A 17733-nucleotide genomic window follows, 5' to 3' on the forward strand; every position below is an offset into this window, starting at 1 on the left:
AAGAAAACCAGTTGAAAATGTATTTAAAAAAAACAAACCCAGAAAACTGGCAGACAGCCTCTTTCTTCCACATGCACTGTGAAGACTTCAAAACAGTCAACTAAATCATCAGACCAGAGCCACATTTTCTTTAGCTGAGCTCAGATTTGCATGCTGTGGGCTCACCTCTTCCACTGGCCTTGGAAGAACACAAATTGATCTCATCCTTGGGAAATCTTGATGGTGCTGAGAAACCCAGACAGGCAAGGAGATCCACCTGCCAAGCAAGGAGCACTACCGTGGACTACAAAGACTTCCTCTAACTTGCCACTGTAGCAGCATCCAATTTAACTGTGCAGCCCAAATGAAGCCAGCAGGATCATGCTAGGCTGCTTGTCTGACTCTCATGGAGCTGCTTTGCTGAAAGACACCTGTGAGAGCTGAGGGCATAGAAGCACAGACAGGCTGTGCTGAGAGGTATGAGGCTGTGCAGCTCCAAAATGGTGGCATTTAAGAGCAAGTGGAGTGCTGTTTGTCCCAGCAGCTCCCCAGGAAAAGGAGAAAAAAAACGTGTTGACTGCAGCATCTGTCAGTCACAGCCAATCTTGCTTAACTCTTGCCTCTCCTAGAGGTATCTTGCCTTCTCTCAGGCATTACCACTGGGGTGCCTGGACCCCACCACAAAACATTTCACAGTGGGAAGTCCTTATTTGTGTTAGTTTGGCAAAACTAATCCAGAAGCCACGATACAGAAGCTGCTTGTGGAGTAACTCACAAAAGAGGCTAAGGACGTCTCTTCTTCTTTGCAGCAGAGAGAACCTGGTTTTATGTGCCTCCATCTGCAAATCTCAAACCCTTCTCTTCCCTTTCCTTAGTGCAGCAAGGACCAGAAGAGGTCCTGTGGCTTGCCTCTGGCTCTGAGGTAGAACCTCCAGCTGACAGTTCTCAGAATTGTGCCTTGTAGCCAGGTCTGCCGCACGGCAGATAACTTAGTTAAGTTCAGCATGTATCTCTGCAGAAACAAGCACCCCCAAAAAACAGGTGAAGTATATTTGAGTAGTACATTAAAAAAATGCAGTGAAAGCACTAACGATTTATGTATTGCCACAGGATTTTCAGAAGTTTACATATAAAATGTAGTTGTTTCCATTCTGTATAGGTAAGTGACATAGAAACATCCTTCCAAAGAGATTACAGTGCTCCAGAATTGCCGATAGACTGAATTATAGAACTGTGGGTTTTTTTAGTCTAATACATGTGAGGGAAAGGAAGGAAGTATAAGAAATATTTCAGTCCTCAAAAGCAGAGGTTATGTGGCCAGCAGTGCCTGGGGGGCAAGGTGCTAGGGAGCCACAGGTAGACTTCTGCTGAGGGTGTCTACTGATGGGAATTTTCCAATTTCCTCTCCAGTAGGTGTTGTGCACAGAATTCACAGAATCACAGAATGTTAGAGGTTGGAAGGGACTTCCAGAGATCATCAAGTCCAACGCCCCTGCCAAAAGCAGGATCACCCAGGGTAGTCCATACAGGAATGCATCCAGGTTTTGAAAGTCTCCAGAGAAGGAGACTCCACAATCTCTCTGGGCAGCCTGTTCCAGTGGACTCTCTCCAGCAGGTCCCTGTCTCTCTTGAACTGGGGAGTCCAAACTTGACACAGTATTCCAGGTGTGATCTCACCAGGGCAGAGCAGAGATTTACTATTACATACCATCCCAGAAAGATTTCCTAAGTTTCAAAGCTTTGGTTCATGAAAGGAATGGCCACAAAGGTCATGAAGACAACTGCTGTTATTTCTGGAAGAAGAAACGATTGCCATAGCTTTGAAGGAACCAGTGCCCATGTGTTTGAAGTTGCTAGCCAAGCCAACAACAAAGTCGGGCTGAATTCACAGCATTGTGAGGAGAAAAGTTACAATCTGCATGACAACAACATGGTCCTAACTGCCATAAAGAAACGGCAAAAACCTGAGTATCTGTTTTCTTGCTTTTAAAAGCAGTTGCCAGTAAAAAAACAAAAACAAACAAGAAAAAACAACAGAAAAAAAGAGTAAGTGATTCTGAGTGACTAACTACTACTTAGTACGAAGAAAGACAGTGAGCTCCAAAGACAGGCACAAAAGAAGCAGCAGAAGTATTCTGAGCTTGTAGGCTGTGGATTCCTTCAAATGCAAATTTTTCCACTACAAGAGCTGGGAACTGCACGCATAAACATCTCATAGCTTTTGGAAAACTTAGCCCAAGCACAAATGCTCCACAAATCTTGAATTCCTTAATTTGTATAAAGGATCCTGCAACCTATTTATAGCTGCTGTAGCCATTTATGCACACGCCACTCCTAGTGCCCTCAAGCTGGTACTTTGATGGTCTCTGTGCTCCTCCCTCTGTGTATCTTGGCTTCGACATGCTTCAAGCTATCCATTTCTTCTAATGCAGAGCTGAGCCCTGTTTATTTCACGGACAAGTTGGAGGAAACAATGGCTCCCAGAGAGACGGAACTAACAGAGCACTGGGGCTGGATTTGATCTCTGGAGGTTCCTTCCAACTCCTAGGATTCTGTGACTGAAATGAGGATTATTTTTGCTGTGAATCATAGGATCACAGAATGGTTTGGGTTGGAAAGGACATAAAACCCACCTAGTCCAACATTCCTACAGCAAGCAGGGAGACCTTCAACTACAGCAGGTTGCTCAGAGCCCTGTCTCACCTAGCCTGGAATGCTTCCAGGGATAGGGCATCTACCACTTCTCTGCAAAGCCTGTTCCAGAGCCAGAACTCTTAATTCTAAAGGTCTGTGCTAGCTGTAAATATAAGCTTCATTCATATTTCCAGAGCCGTCTGAGTCTAGTCTGGGCAATTTCTAAAGTGTGGGGGGGCAGGAAACACCCAAACCATCACGTATTTTTATTTGGCACTCCAACGTGAGGCAAATTCATTTTGAGTGACTGTTCATTAACTCTGGAAATAGGAATGAAACTATTTATTTACAGCTAGCACAATATACAAGCAGATATTTACAGTATATACAGTTATAGACAGAAATATACAAGGTAAAAGGTAATACAGAAACACAACTCCCCTCCCAGAAACCTGAGTCCCCAGGAGGGGCTCGCAACCACCCCTTCACCATCCCTCCTGCCCCTCTCAATCTTACCCCAGTCCTAAGGAAGAGCAGAGGTTCAGCCAAGAGGTTAAGAAGCAAAGTGGATTAGGCCAAATGGAAGGTGAGGTTAGGGAGTAAGATGTTGCTCAGCCAGCAGCCCAAGCGAGAGTGAGAGAAAATGGCGAGAGTGTTTTCTGATGTTTTCATTTCTTGTTCAGCAAGACTCCGAGGGAAATAGACATCACCAATGTTTTCCTTTCACAGCCTATGATCTAATTCTTCCCACCAAAACATTCTAGCCAGCTTCAACCTAGCACAAGGTCACACACAAGTATGCCTGGGCAGACACCTACAGGCCTTTGCTCCAGTTACAAGAAGGATCCTTACAGTGCCCCCAGCCAGTTTTACAGAGGAGCCAAGTCACTGACTTCAGGTCACCACCTCTTGCTTCTTACTGCAAGAGATGCAAGCAGAATGGTGTGTACAAGAAAACACCTTCAGCTCTAATCTGGTCATGTACCCACACCCAGCTGATCCATCTGCTGTTTTCACATCCCAGCACTAGCTATTGAGGTAAATACATGAACAGTGGAGAGGTTGGACAGATCCACCTCTGTGCAGGAGGAGAATAATGGAATTGTTCTTATGTCCCTTCAGTTTCTTTTGAGTTGTAAGCAGCAGTGTCCTGTTGCACATACTCTGCTTGAAAAATCCCCATAGTAGAGGCCACCACACTACAAGACTGTGCCCAGGGAGAGGAATTCTGTAGTGCTGGTGGTGAGTTGGGCACTCTGGTAATGTACCATCCAGTAATGAATAGTTTTCAGGGCATACTCTAGTCTTCAAGGCAGCACATGAACAGGACTTTCCAAGCCAAGACAGTTTCATGATTTCTAAACCTGAGTAAGAAAACAGGGCTCTGGTGACAGAAGACTTTCATATCAGCAGATGTCAGATAAGTTAATCAAGCAGCTTCTTTCCTTCCTCCGGCATCCTTTGAAAGACGTGTTCAATAGGTATCCTTGGCCTTCTCTGGGTACATTCACATTCCTCCTTCAGTGTCTGTCCTGGAGCCCTTGAAGTCATCTGGAGCTCCTTCTCTTGACAAACAGCACAACAAGCTGTGAGACCTTTGTTGCGACAGCTTGGACACGTCAGAACAAGTTGCCGGCAGTGCTGGCTAGAACAGAGTTTGTACTGGTCCCACAGTGTCCCACAGTACCTGCATGCTGGAGGGAGGAGGAAAAGACAAAGTTAGCACTCACACTGCCTCATCTGTCCCCCTTGCAGAAGATTCTTTGTGGCACCAAAGGGCTGCATTCTCTCATGTAATTGGCTATGTATCATCTTCCATGTTCAATTCCTGCTTTGGCCTGCTATTCAGAATCCAGCTAAATTTTAAATGTCTGATTTTGATGTAAGAATCTTAGGGTAACTGTCTCTTGGGAAAAGAGGAAAGCCCTTATTAGTGCTCTAGTTCCAGTTAGAGAGATTTAAAGCAAAGAAGATAGATATGCTGGTGGTAACTAAGCCAGCAGACAGCAATGTGTCCTGGTGGGGATGGGTGTGCCACGGGATTCCTTCCAGTCAGAGGCGATAGCTTGTGTAGATGGAGTGTTACTTGGTAGAGTCCTGCCACTACATCAGACAGGTTTTAACCTTTTTAGCTGTGCCACCAAGAAGTGCCTAACCCAATGCTTCTCCCTGAAACTTCTGCAGAGGTGTCTGTGATTTGATTTATCTAAAGCATGCAACAAACTCCCTCTATTAGTACCTGGCAACTGAGAAGAAGACCCCATCCGGGAGGCCAAGCAATGTTCTTAAGAACTTCAACTCAGAATTCACTGAAATTCTGCAGGCTACAGAAGATTTTAATGTGTGAAAAGAGCAGAGTGCTGTAGAGTTTAGTGGCACCACTCTCCTAGTGCCTGGCAGTCTGCACTGATGCTCTGTAAGATTAGTGGAGCAGAGAACAGCTGACAGCAGAACTATTTAATGGTCAGCTGACCAGACAGAGTCCAATCAGCACGGTGGGCAACAAGAGGATAACATCAACAGTAGTGCCTGACATTCAGCTCTGTAGCTACAGATGGCTCCTAACAGCAGCTGTTCTGCAGGGAATGCTTCGTTTTACTGCTCCAGTTTCAGGGAACTCTTGTTTAGTGGCCCACTTTTCTTTCATTTCTATTTTATGTGCTCAAGCCGTAGCAATGACAATCATAATGAAAAGTGACAGCATTGGAAGACTGAAGCGAGTACAAGGAAGAACTACACAGACCAGTTTGTTTGCCCCTATCTTGCACACCTCTGTGGAAAATATTGCCAACAGCTTCCCAGCCTTCTGCACTTACATTATTTAGTCCTACCTGAGATGATATCTTCATTGGAACAAATGGCGTAACGATCATCAAATACAAACAGCTTCCCCCTGTAGAATCCATCTGGAAACTCTTCCAGGTACTTATGAATTCCACCTTTTAGCTGGTAAACCTCTCTGCACACTGCCTGTTTAAAGCATATTAGCAGAAAAGCTGAAGGAGACGGCAGCAGTGGTGTGCCAGAATTCCCAAAGCAAATGTAAATGCCAGGGCTCAATGAAAACCAGCAGCTTCTGAGTCACCATCAGATGGCACCACGTGCACTTGCAACTCCAGGCAGTGTCACCAAAGACTGTGGGGCAGATCCACAGTACTGATTTGTTGACATGAACCCGCTTAATGTTACAGGGGAAAAAAAGGGTTGTTGCATTTCAGATCAAATGCTCTGGAACCTGAAGCGCTGCTTAGTCTCTTTTTATGCACTAAGCCATGAGCAGGAGCAGTTCTCAGGGTTCACATTGGTGCAGTGGTGCAGCAGAGAAAATAAAAATAAAGGTTTAAATCTCTGGAGAGCATGTGTGCTGTTCCCTTGCTCCTTGAGGGAAGAATGTTCCCCGAGAGATGGAAAGCACAACTAGAACAATGCAGTGTCCTGGGTTTAACGCCACAACGCTGGGAAAGCATTGACTGGCTGATTTTCTCCACCCTGAGATGCAAAAGCTGTGCAGTAAAGATTTCAGAGCATAATCATAGTCATAGAATCATAGAATGGGTTGGAAGAGAAGTTAAAGGTCAATTAGTCTCACCCTTTCTGCTGTGGGCAGGGATATGTCCTATTGAACTAGGCTGCTCCAGGCCCCATTTAACCTGGCTAATCACAGAATGTATCAGGTTGGAAGTGACTCTGAAAGGTCACCTTGTCCAACCCCAATCTAGACAGAGCTTGTGGAAACATTGCAGAATGTTCTCTAGCCCTCCTAAACCATCAATACTATGGCCAGGGCAGACTTACAAATACCTTACCTCAGCAAACAGGTCACATAATTATTTGCACAGACCAATCAGTGTTCTGTGCACTCATAGGTATCTGTGCACCCTGAGCTGCACTGAACTGCCCAATACAGGCAGCATGAGGCAAGTGTGTGTCAGAGAGAGTTCTCTCCCCACCTACTCATTGAGCAGCTTGTGCTCAATAAGAGTTTACCAGCAAAAGAAGACAGCTGCCCTTAGAGCAGTCCAACACCCCAATATGTGTGCAACCTCAAGATGCAAACTCACCTTGCTCCGCAGGTAAGCAGAGCCTCTTTCACAGCGAATCCCTCCTGTGCAGTACATCAGGACACGCTTGTCTTTAAAAAGCTCCAGATTTTCATCTACATAGCTGGGAAAATAGCTGAATTTCCTGATATCTGGAGCCAGGCAACCCTGGAAATGACCCTGCAATAACAACAGGTGGCCAGGCAACTGGTTATCAGCAGCCTTATGTGGTAAGAGTTTGTGCCTCAAACTAGAGCAGGTGACAAACCTTTGGGCCAGAAGCAGCTTACTGCAACTGCTTTTGGCAGTTCCTCAGCTGCATTTATGCATCAAATTACCTGTTAAAAACTGTGATAGGATTCTACACAGCATGTCTCATCCCAAGACAGAAGAGGCAGATGAACAGAAAAGAACTGTCATGGAGAAACACGTGCGACAACAGTGCAGGAGGACTGCCGGATCTTGCAGTAGGATGCCTATATTCTTTTTGTCATATGGGACAAGGCAAAAATGCTGGAAAACATCCTTACAAATCATGATATTTTTACTTCAAGCTATGTCGTATTCACTAATGTGAATACTATCCTCTTCCTGCCCCAAGGAAGCATTTAGCCAGGCAGGTCCTGTGTGTCCAAAATGGATTTCACACATTTAACAGTGTGGAATATGGAATCTGTTCCTCCAGTAAGGTTATACCCTCACAGTGTCAAATGCCTCCTCCCCCCAGCACCTTCACATTGTAAGAAGCACACAAAGAAGACTTACTATTTTACTTTCATAGAAGTTCCTACAGTCCAGCAAGATGGTATCACTTTGTCCTTGACTGGCCTGAGACAAGTACTGCTTTACTTCTCTATGAAATTCCTGAGGGGACAAATGGATTCCTTTAATACAAAAAAAAAAAAAGATAAGAAGGAAAAGGACAAAGTGAGCAGCAGAACTGCAAAACAATAATACTTTATGATCTTGCTCATCCAGATTCTCTTCAGATTTCCACAGAAAAAATTTTCTGTGATGGCTTACAGACTTTTCATCACAACCTATACCTGTCAAATTTACCCATGTTTGGCTTCCTATTAACAAATGAAATGCTGCACCACATGACAGAAGCAGCAGCAGGCACGCATCTGCATCTATGATCTTTGTTATGTCCCCCTGGCAACTCTTCGGCTGAAGAATAAAGTGGAGGAAAAAACGTTTCCCTTCCTCTGCTCATCCTTCATTACATTTGGAGGCACAGGAACACACCAAAGTGCAATTTTTTTAACTAAACTCTTCTCTATTGATAAAATTGGACAATTTCTGCAAGAATGTATTATTTTCAGTACATAGAATCATAAAATCAACCAGGTTGGAAGAGACCTCCAAGATCATCCAGTCCAACCTATCCCCCAGCCCTATGAACCTGACTGCAGAACTTGGCTCTGCTTTAAAGGCACCATTGGAGCATCATTTCTGAGCAGTCTCATGCACCTACAGAAGGTTTGGAATAAATATGAACAATGCATTGTCTTTCCTAACCATCATACACAGCTTCACCTTTAGCAGCTGTCCAGGACCTTACTCCCTGACTAAAGCACAAAATTCATTCCCACTGCAAAATGAAATAACTGCTTGATATCACTGGAATTATTACTGCTCCCCAAAAACCAAATTAATTCTGAAGACTTTTTTGAGGTAGCACTTATCAGCTTAACATCTGGGCTAGCAAATTCCCTGTCCCAGTAACTTTTTAACATCAATAAGAAATACATTTCTGTATGTACTTCTCCCATGTCATGGTGACTGAACAGAAGGAAAACATAGAATGGTTTGGGTTGGAAGGGACCTTTAAAAGTCATCTAGCCCAACCCCCAGTTCAGTCAGCAAGGACATCCTCCATTTGATCAGGTTACCCAGAGCCCTGTTGAGCTTCACCTTGAATAACTCCAGGGATGGGGCCACAACCACCTCCCTGGGCAACCTGTGCCAGGGTTCCACTACTCTCATGGTAAAGAGCTTGTTCCTAACATCCAATCTAAATCTGCTCTTTTCTAGTTTGAAGCCACTGCCCCTTGTCCTGTCACCAGAGGCCTTTGCAAACAGTCTCTCTCCATCCCTCTTGTAGCTTCCTTCAGGTACTGGAAGGTTACTCTTCGGTCTCCCTGGAGCCTCCTCTTTCCTAGAAATGTTTTTAATGGAGATATTTTACTCCTCACTTGGTTCTCACTTGGATGAGAGGTTTTATTTTTCATTAAACCAACTTACCAGTTTCTTTGTAAGACACTATCTTTGGATCAATGCCCATAGGTACGATTTCTTTGAATACTCCAACTCGAAGGTCAGGGAAGCAGTGAGATCCTCCTGCACTGCTCTAGGAAATTAAACACAAAAGAAACCAATCTACCAAAACTCGTCAGCTGTCAAGACCAAAATTACTGAAATCTAAACTATAAATGAAGTTTAGGTAGTGGACCTGGTAGATAAATGTCTTATGCCCAGTGACTACTCAGCAGGTGAGTAGGCACCATTTTGTGTGAGGTGCAGCCACTGAGGAGTGGAAAGGAAAAAAGATCTTAGAAACAATGCCACTAGCACCTATCATAAGAAAGTGAAGATCTCTACAGAGCATGCTGAGCCTGACAGAAACATTATAACACCAGTCATGTTGACTCACCTGAGCCTTACAATTCTCTTAATTCTATCAGTCATGACACACACAATGAAATCTGCATTGGTTTGTGCACTTGAAAGAGAAAACATAGGAAGCTGGCCAGGCTCAAGACTTGTTAACAGTTGAGTCCAACACTCCTTGCTCCCTCCAACCTCAAGCACATGAGGTCTCACCCAGCTCTTTTTCATATGTAGCCCTTCTGCAGGAGACAGGAAGCAAGGATTTCTGTAGGGCTGAGTCTCAAACATGGCTGAGGTACTATCAAGAAATACAAACACTCAAAGAAAAGTGCTCTGTAACTACCACAGTCTGCAGCACCTACACTGGCCATTGAATGTTTTCATAGCCCCAAACACAGTTTTTACGCCTTTATGCCTGTGTCTTCATGGCACAGGGCCTCTTCTATAAGACAGAAAACATCATCATGTACTAACACATTGTCGTGGAGGGCCTGTAGGCCCAAAAGGAGGCTTGCTTATGCCATGCCTTGCCTGGACATGTTCTTCTGCCAGGACCCCTGGTTGTAAACAAGTTGTGTAAGCCCACACACACCCAGTTCGTGTCTCCCTGGTAAGTCCATGTGATCCCCATATTTGGGATAGTCCAGGCAAGAGCCTTCTGCCCATTATGGTAAGGTTTGGCTAACTGCCAACCTGATTGGTCATTCTAGTGGCCAAAGAGGCCATTGATCTCGGCCCACAGTCAATAAATAGGGGTGCACAGGTAAACAATGTGCTTGGACCCTATTGCAGTGCCCTGCCACTCTGACTCACCTGTACGGCTCAGACACGTGCTCTGACCTTCACTTGCAACACTCAGCTGCTCAGACCCCCACGCTTGGACGCCATTGCATAGCTCCGATGCTCAGAGGCTCAGACCCTCATGCTTTGACTCATTCACAGCTCACCTGCCTGTGAACCTTTCTTGCAGAGCTCATTTAAGCCTGCACATATACATAAGGAGCCTATAGCCTCCTAAGACAGCTGTGCACATCTGCACACCATTGCTATCAGGACCAGATCCTGCATTGCCTTGACCTACGGAGCTCAGACTCCCAGCAGCCGCACACATTGCATGCCCACTGCCTATCATTGCCTGGTAAGCGCCGATGCTGCTGAGATAACCAGGAAGCAGACCCTGGATTGCCTGCACACACAGCCTGAAGCCATGAACAACCGTGTCAGAGACAGCACGACATTCTCCTCAAATCCTGCCAGCTGATAAGCCCTGGACACAGCATCCAGAAGAAGATAGCAGCACCAAAGGCAGAGATCACCTCTTCGCCAGGAGGACAAAGATTAGAGAAAACCTATTTCCCCACAAACCAGGAGGATTCACCTATTTCCCCTCAAGTTGTGAAGATTTCAGCCTCAGAGTCCACAGGCAGAGATCCTGGAGAATTGGACATTAGGCACAGGCTGTGACGCAGCCCTGGAGGGTGATTAATAATTAATAAGAATTGTGAGTAAAAGCTTCAATACCTCTGTAGATATCTGTTGTCTCTGCCATAGAGCAGAAAGAGTTTCAGCCTGCACTGCTGGGCAAATAGCATAAAGATCCCAAATGGCATTAAGCCGCAGGGAAAACTCCTCTCTCTGCTCACAGTTTGACTGTTTGCTAGTTAAATAACAAATCCCTGTACATATTTTATCCTAAATTGTTTTCATAACCGTGTACCAAACTGAATATTAACATACAGTGGTTGGGGGTGGCGAGAGTTCAGAATATTGAATTTAATAAATCTATATTTTTATATAAAATTATATCACCCCAATTAATTTCTCCCCTACACCAAAATAGGCGTAGGTACCGAGAACTCCCCTCTGCAACACACATGGATGTGGATGCCCAGACTGATCACGGAGGGCTTCAAGTTTTTGACAAACTCCAGTTGAAATTCCATCCCTGTTCTGTTTTTGCACCTACACATAGCTGTAACTAACAGGTCACATCTACTCTGGAAATTCAGCCAAGCACAACAGATAGTTTCAAAGCTAAGGCTGAATCAATACTGCTGATCCCTCTACAAGAGACCTGAACTTCACAGCTCCCTTAGTCTAGTTAATTATGGTGACATAAAAAACAACAGTACTCTCTAGAAATAAAGCTATGTGGAAAACTGAAACGCTGTAGAAGCAGCATCTTTCCTTCTAGTAGCCAAACCCTAGCAGAATGCCATACACTGCCAACCAGGGCTGCCAACATGAAATCATAGAGTGGTTTAGGTTGGAAAGGACCTCAAATATCATCCAGTTCCAACCCCCCACCATAGGCAGGGAGACCTTCCACTAGAACAGGTCCCTCAAGGCCTCATCCTACCTGACCTTGAAGAACTCCAGGAAGGGAGTACCCACAATCTCCCTGGGCAAGCTGTTCCAATGTCTCACCACCCTCACTGAAAAAAAATCTTTCCTAACGTCTACTTTGAATCTCCTCTCTTCCAGTTTAAATCCATTACCCCTCATACTGTCATTACAAGACCTCACAAGTAGTCCCTCCCCAGCCTTGCTGTAGGTCCCCTTCAGATACTGGAAGGCCACTAAAAGGTCTCCTTGAAGTCTCCTCTTCTCCAGGCTAAAGAGCCCCAGCTGTAGTAGCCTGTCGTCATAGTACAGGTGCTCCAGTCCTCTGATCATCTTTGTGGCACTCCTCTAGACTCGCTCCAACAGTTCGATATCCTTCTTGTGTTAGGGGCTCCAGAACTGCACACAGTACTCCAGGTGGGGTGTGACAAGAGCCCAGCAGAGGAGGAGAATAACCTCCCCTACCCTGCTGGCCACACTTCTCTTGCTACAGCCCAGGACGCAGTTGGCTGTCTGGGCTGCATGTGCACACTGCCGGCTCATGTTGAGCTTTCATCAACCCAGACCCCCAGGTCCTTTTCCTCAGGGCTGCTCTCCAGCCATTTGCCACACAGCTTGGTGTCATCTGCAAACTTGCTGAGGGTGCACTCGATTCCTCTGTTCATATCACTGACAAAGATGTCAAACATCATCTGAAGATGATCATCAGCTCACAGGCTCAGGCTCAAGCAGAAGCTAGCACCTCATCATCCTTACGGCCACTCACTAGCTGGAGAAGCCTCTTGACTGTCTGAGTATTTTCTCTAGAAGACAGTATCAGTGAACCTATATGGATCTTAAAGCCTGTGTGAACCTCCAACAGCAGGCCTATAGGCAAGGATCACCAGGGTAAAAAGCAGAGAGGGTGGGAATACTTTGCTTGGGAACAAATGCTTGTTGAAGAATGGTGGGGATGAAGTACACTTCATCAGTCCCCTGTATGGACGCCTTGGCAACTGCATCTGCTACTGCCAAAGCTTGATGCAGCTGCTGCAACTGCTCATGATCACTGGTATGGCTAGTGAAAAGCAGCAGAGGTAGCTAAACAAAGTAGAGGTGAGGAAGCCTTGGCTTAGATCAGTGCTGGGTGTGCTAGAGCAGAAGTAATACTATAAAGAAGCAACATGCTTATTTCTCTACATTTAAATGTCCTGCATTAATTTCTACAGAGGCATCACCATTTCTCTTCATACCTTGAAATCCTCTCGACACAAAACGTCTTTGAATAGAGGCTGGGAAAGCATAACTTCAGTGTAGAGTTTGGTAGCTACTTTGCTTCCACCAACCGTCCCATTAATCCCTTCTGACGCAACTCGTACCTAGAATGCAAGAGGACAACCTGGGGCTAAAGCTTCTGAAGAGCAAAAATAAGAACAAAATGGAAGCAGCAAAAAGAAAAGAAAGAAGAGGCGGTGAAAAGAGAGTTCAAGGGTTCAAGGAAGGGAGAGGCAGGGGAGGGGAAAGAGGGGTCAAACTGAAGTTGAACATAAAAGACAGTAAATAAAAGAACAATAAAATCCCAGTAATCACTTTTCAGCCAATCAAAACACAGTCAAAAAGTTTGTGCAAGGAACAGAGAAACAGTAGCTGGTGAACAGTAGTCAGCAAATCCTGCAGTCAGCATTAAAAACCCCACTGGAAGTTTGTCTTAGTAAGAACAATGAGATTGTGCCCAATGACCCACAGAAGCTACAAGAAAAATGTGAATTTGCGTAATAGCGCACATAATATTACACTTCAGTGTAAGTCTTTTTACCTGCAGCACTGACAAATTAATAAAACCTCTGAAGTGGTGGAAATAACCCTCCCCCCAAAAAAAGACTGAATTTAAGAGTCAAGGAAAGAAAGAGTTGGTTGAGAAGAGCTGAACCTCTTGGTTCCATCTTGGAGATGGAAAAAAAAATAGTTATAAAAAGAAACAGGAAAATAATATCAACCACCAGACAATGAGCAAAAAGTTGAATGTGTCACGACATTTCACTCCCAGACCTGTGCTGATGTAGAGCAGGGAGGGTACCTACCACTGGCACAGAAAAAGAAGCCACTCAGAAAGACAAGGTAGAGATAAAAGAAGTCTCCTGCTTTGAGCTGCCCTCTTGGAAAACAAAACTAAAACCAACTAATCAACCAATGAAAAAGTCTTTCTCCCCATAGCAGTTTAGGAACATCAACTTTGTGAAGCTAGAATTCACCTTTGCCCACAGCCTCAAGACCAGCTAGACGAGCCAAATCACCTGCCTGGGTTAGTCTGCCAGGAATGAAAGGAACAAAGTATCTGTGCAGCAAAAAGCACTGCTGTCCGGTGGTGTGGTCTAAGATGTCTGTTGTTCTTGTCCTATTCCTGACAGCTTGGTGTAGTGATTCTGACTGCACTGAAGAGATAGTGATGCACATCACATTTAACCAGAGCACACAGTGCTGCTCCTCCAGCTTGGCCTTCAAGCTGTGTTGTGCTGCATGTCTCCTCCAGCCACAGAACAAATCACGTCTGATAATTCTAACAGAGACACCTGCATGCAGCTCCCTGTTAGGACCAATGATTATACCATGTGCACATTATTTTAAATTGCACCAAGAAGTTCTCACCGTGAATAACCTTTCTGTTTGACAGTATGAAGATGAAAAATCTTATTTTCCAAAAAATCTTATTTTCCTGGAAAAACAAAACAAAACCAAAGCCAAAAAAAACTCTAACAGTTTGAATGATGAAAATGGGGCACCCCTTGCAAGGAAAGGGTCTGCACAGTATGCAATGGATCAGAGGCTTGCTTAATGCTGCAAAACTCAAGGTTTTCAGCATCAAAAAGAATGTAAGATTATCTGTATAATTTTTTTATCATGTTAGCTCTGTGATACTTCACAGAGTCTGAGTGCCTTTCTTAATGGGATTATAACAGACTGGCACCTTCTGATGCAAAACACATGGTCCTCCACACACCTCAGAATCCTGCACTAAGCAAAGAATATGTTTTTTGGTTAAGAATACAACCATTGCTAAAAAGCTTACCTTGCCAGTGAGATGTAGATGCTGGCACAGAGCCTTTTGCCAGGCACAGAGTTTCTCTGGGTCCTTCACCTCACAGTAACAGTAATACAGAAGTACTTCTCCCACCTTACTGTCCATAGCACGGCAAAGATGAACAAAGAGGAAAGGATGTCAAGAGTTAAAAAACACAAAAATCCACTGCTGGAAGTAACTTTTCAAAAACCAAACTATTTTCTTCTGGCAGACACAGGGAGAAGAGCAAAACAACAACTCCTGGAGGGATTAGCACTGCTGGTTTTGATGTATTTCAAAGTGAAAGAATATGAACCGAGAAAAACTTCCCATATTCCAACTTCTTAGGACTGATTGCAAAATGAAGTTCTCTGTGCAGCATGAACCACCTCTGCCTACAATGTGCTTCACTCAAGTTTCTCTCAACAGCAGGAAACAAAACCTGCATTTTTCTATGCACACAAGCGTTCCCATTAAATGCTTAATTTGGCTAACTTGCACTTGGAAATTCAACTGCTTAAGACAGCTGAATTAAAAAAGCTACAATTTTCAGTGAGATTGTGTGACAGCAATCTGAGCAGCACAACTTGATCTCTCTCACAGACAGAAACGCAACCTACTAATGAGCCTTAAGCTACTGAACAAGCAGAGAGAAGGGACCTGCTAAGCATACCCTGCTCCTCTTCTCTGTTATGGTCCTTCCTTAAAAGCTGAGCCATGGAGTAACACCCATACAGGTCTGATTTAACAACACAGGATGAAAGAGCTCTAAAAATCCAACTCTCCAGAGTTCCCACCTTTACCATCAAAAAACTGGAGTGCATCTACTTCTTTATCAACACAGTGGTAACCTGCATGCTTCATACAGATGTGAGCACTGCTGTGAAAGGCATTTAACTAATGTGACTCCTGGCTGATCTAAAGAAGTGCCCCAGGAAGGTATCCAAAGCATCTAAAGGAATGCAGGAAGACTCCTTCTACATCTTAAAATGTCACAGGAAAAGTACTGGCAGAAGATTGTGTTGGTGGGTGAAAAGCTGAACTCGAGCTAGCACCATGTGCTCCCAGCCTACAGCCAGCTGTGTCCCGGGCTGATTCCCAGCAGTGTGGGCACCAGAGGCCTCTCTATTGCCTCTCTACTGAGACCCTACCTGCAGTGCTGGGGCCAGCTCTGGAGTCCTCAGCACAGCACAGACAGGGACCTGTTGGAGCAGAGCCAGAGGAGGCCACAGCAATGCTGGCAGGGCTTGAAGGGCTCTGCTGGGAGGCCAAGCTGAGGGAGCTGGGCTTTTTCAGCCTGGAGAAGGCTCCAGAGAGACCTGGTGGCCTTTCAGTAGTTACAGAGGGTTTATGATAAAGATAGGAGCAGTATTTTGAGCAGGGTCTGTTGTCACAGGACAAGGGGTGATGGTTTCAAATGCCAAGATGGAAGATTCAAACATCTTTTGTACTGAGGGTGGTGAAACACTAGCCCAGGTGGTAGATGCCCTATCCCTGGAAACATCATAGGTTAAGTTGTTTGGGGCTCTGAGCAGTCTGCTCTAGCTGCACATGTCCCTGCTCACTGCAGGGACTTTAGACTAGATGACCTTTAATGATGCCTTCCAACTGAAACCATTCTATGATTCTATAAAGTTTAAGCAGCATCAGCATGCCAACATCCTACTCCTGGCCAGTATCACACTTCTAAAACAGTGAGGGACTTTCTTACCATGTCAGATCATCATAGCTAGTGTGGCTCGTGTCTGGGAGCATACAGGAGATCTCAGGACTGCTGTGGGAGAGCCCATTAAGCCCAGCTGCCTTGCCTGCAGGAGCAGGGCTGCCGGAGGAGGTCTCTTCAGCAGCTGCCTCTGGTGCAGTCACTACTGCCTGCTGCTCGATTTCTGCGGCGTGCTGCAGAGCCACATGTCTATGAATGACGGAGAGCTCTTCGAAGGCTTGCCGGCAGCACCGCCAACGCACCCCGCCTCCGCCGGCGGGACACTGAGCAGCGGCCGGCACCTCCTTTGCCTTGACAAACAGGGCAAAAGCCTGAAAATACAAGCACTACTCGTTAACAGCTCTCTCGCTGCTGCATGGGATTCCCTATGCTCATTCTCCCCGAGCTCCCACGAGAACCCACCCGAGGCTACACCAATAGTCCACTCCCCTCGACCCAAGGGCGACGGATCCCGCCCAGCAACACCAGCCTCAGGCAGCAAACTCATCTGGGCCTCAGACCTAGGCGCCCAGCAGCGACCCACCATCCTCCGGGCGAAGGCGCTCTGCTTCCTGGCAGCGACGGTCTCGGCCGCGGCACTGCCCCGCGGTGACCCCGGAGAGGGCGGCGGAGCCTCGCCTGGCACCATCTTCCGCCTCAGGCGGCTACGCAAGGCCACACAGCCCAGCCAGCGCCCGGAAGCAGCAGGCAGGGGCCCAGAACGTTTCCTCTTCCGGCCGGTGCCCGCGGCCTGGCCACACGCCCCGGAAGTCCTCCAGGCCGCCGGGCGGACCATACTGGGAGGAGCAGAGCGGCGCCGTGCGCAGCTCGCACCCGGAAGCAGAAGCGCGGCGGGGCCGGAAGCGGCCGCGGGGGAGTGGAGCGCGCGGCCGCCTGCCTGTCCCGCGCGAGGCGTCCCTGCTCCCTTCAGCTCCCCTCAGCGTCCCTCAGCGCCTCCCACCATGTCGCGGCGGCGACACAGCGACGACAGCGACGGTGAGTGTTCGCTGCGGCCCTCCCGCTGCACAACCCCCTCACGCACACAGTCGTTATCTGCAGGCTGGGCCGGGGCGCAGCGCGGCGGGAAGGGGCTTTGGGCGCGGATGGGGGACGGATTGGTGGGAGTGAGCTCTGTCGGGGTGTGTGGGGATGCAGGTGACTCTGGAGGTAACAGTGTGGTCGCTGTGTTGGAGCAGGGCAGCCTCACAAGAGACGGAGGACGTCCGAGCCGTCGGAGATCGAGGAGAGACTTGAGTCGCTGATCTGCAGGGTGGGAGAGAAGGTAGGTGGGCCGCTGCCAGGCCGAGGCCCGGGCAGCAGCTCGGAAAGTTAAAGCGGGTAATTGATTTGTTTGTTCCCCCGCCCCTTTAATGTGTGTTGGCTGT

At 46.5% G+C, this 17733-nt stretch overlaps 2 protein-coding genes across 2 annotated transcripts in view; one reads left to right on the top strand and one right to left on the bottom strand.

The window, feature by feature from the left end:
- Positions 1-6: 6 nt before the first annotated feature.
- On the bottom strand, positions 7-17022 carry TSTD2 (thiosulfate sulfurtransferase like domain containing 2). The gene is made up of 9 exons (XM_064140604.1): positions 16893-17022; positions 16358-16680; positions 14656-14764; positions 12842-12967; positions 8901-9006; positions 7419-7537; positions 6675-6833; positions 5445-5583; positions 7-4307 (listed from the first exon to the last, which is right to left on the bottom strand). The coding sequence occupies exons 1-9, from the start codon at positions 16995-16997 to the stop codon at positions 4039-4041; spliced, it is 1455 nt and encodes a 484-aa protein (XP_063996674.1). The 5' UTR covers positions 16998-17022; the 3' UTR covers positions 7-4038.
- Positions 17023-17033: 11 nt separating this feature from the next.
- The window catches only part of NCBP1 (nuclear cap binding protein subunit 1), a 35704-nt gene continuing 35004 nt past the window's right edge, over positions 17034-17733 (top strand). Inside the window, exons 1-2 of the mRNA XM_064140603.1 lie at positions 17034-17344; positions 17545-17630. Of these exons, the coding sequence (XP_063996673.1) occupies positions 17311-17344; positions 17545-17630 (120 nt within the window). The 5' untranslated portion in view covers positions 17034-17310. The remainder of the gene's footprint in view (positions 17345-17544; positions 17631-17733) is intronic.

The sequence above is a fragment of the Pogoniulus pusillus genome, chromosome Z (assembly GCF_015220805.1).
Source record: "Pogoniulus pusillus isolate bPogPus1 chromosome Z, bPogPus1.pri, whole genome shotgun sequence".
NCBI classification, from domain to species: Eukaryota; Metazoa; Chordata; class Aves; order Piciformes; family Lybiidae; genus Pogoniulus; species Pogoniulus pusillus.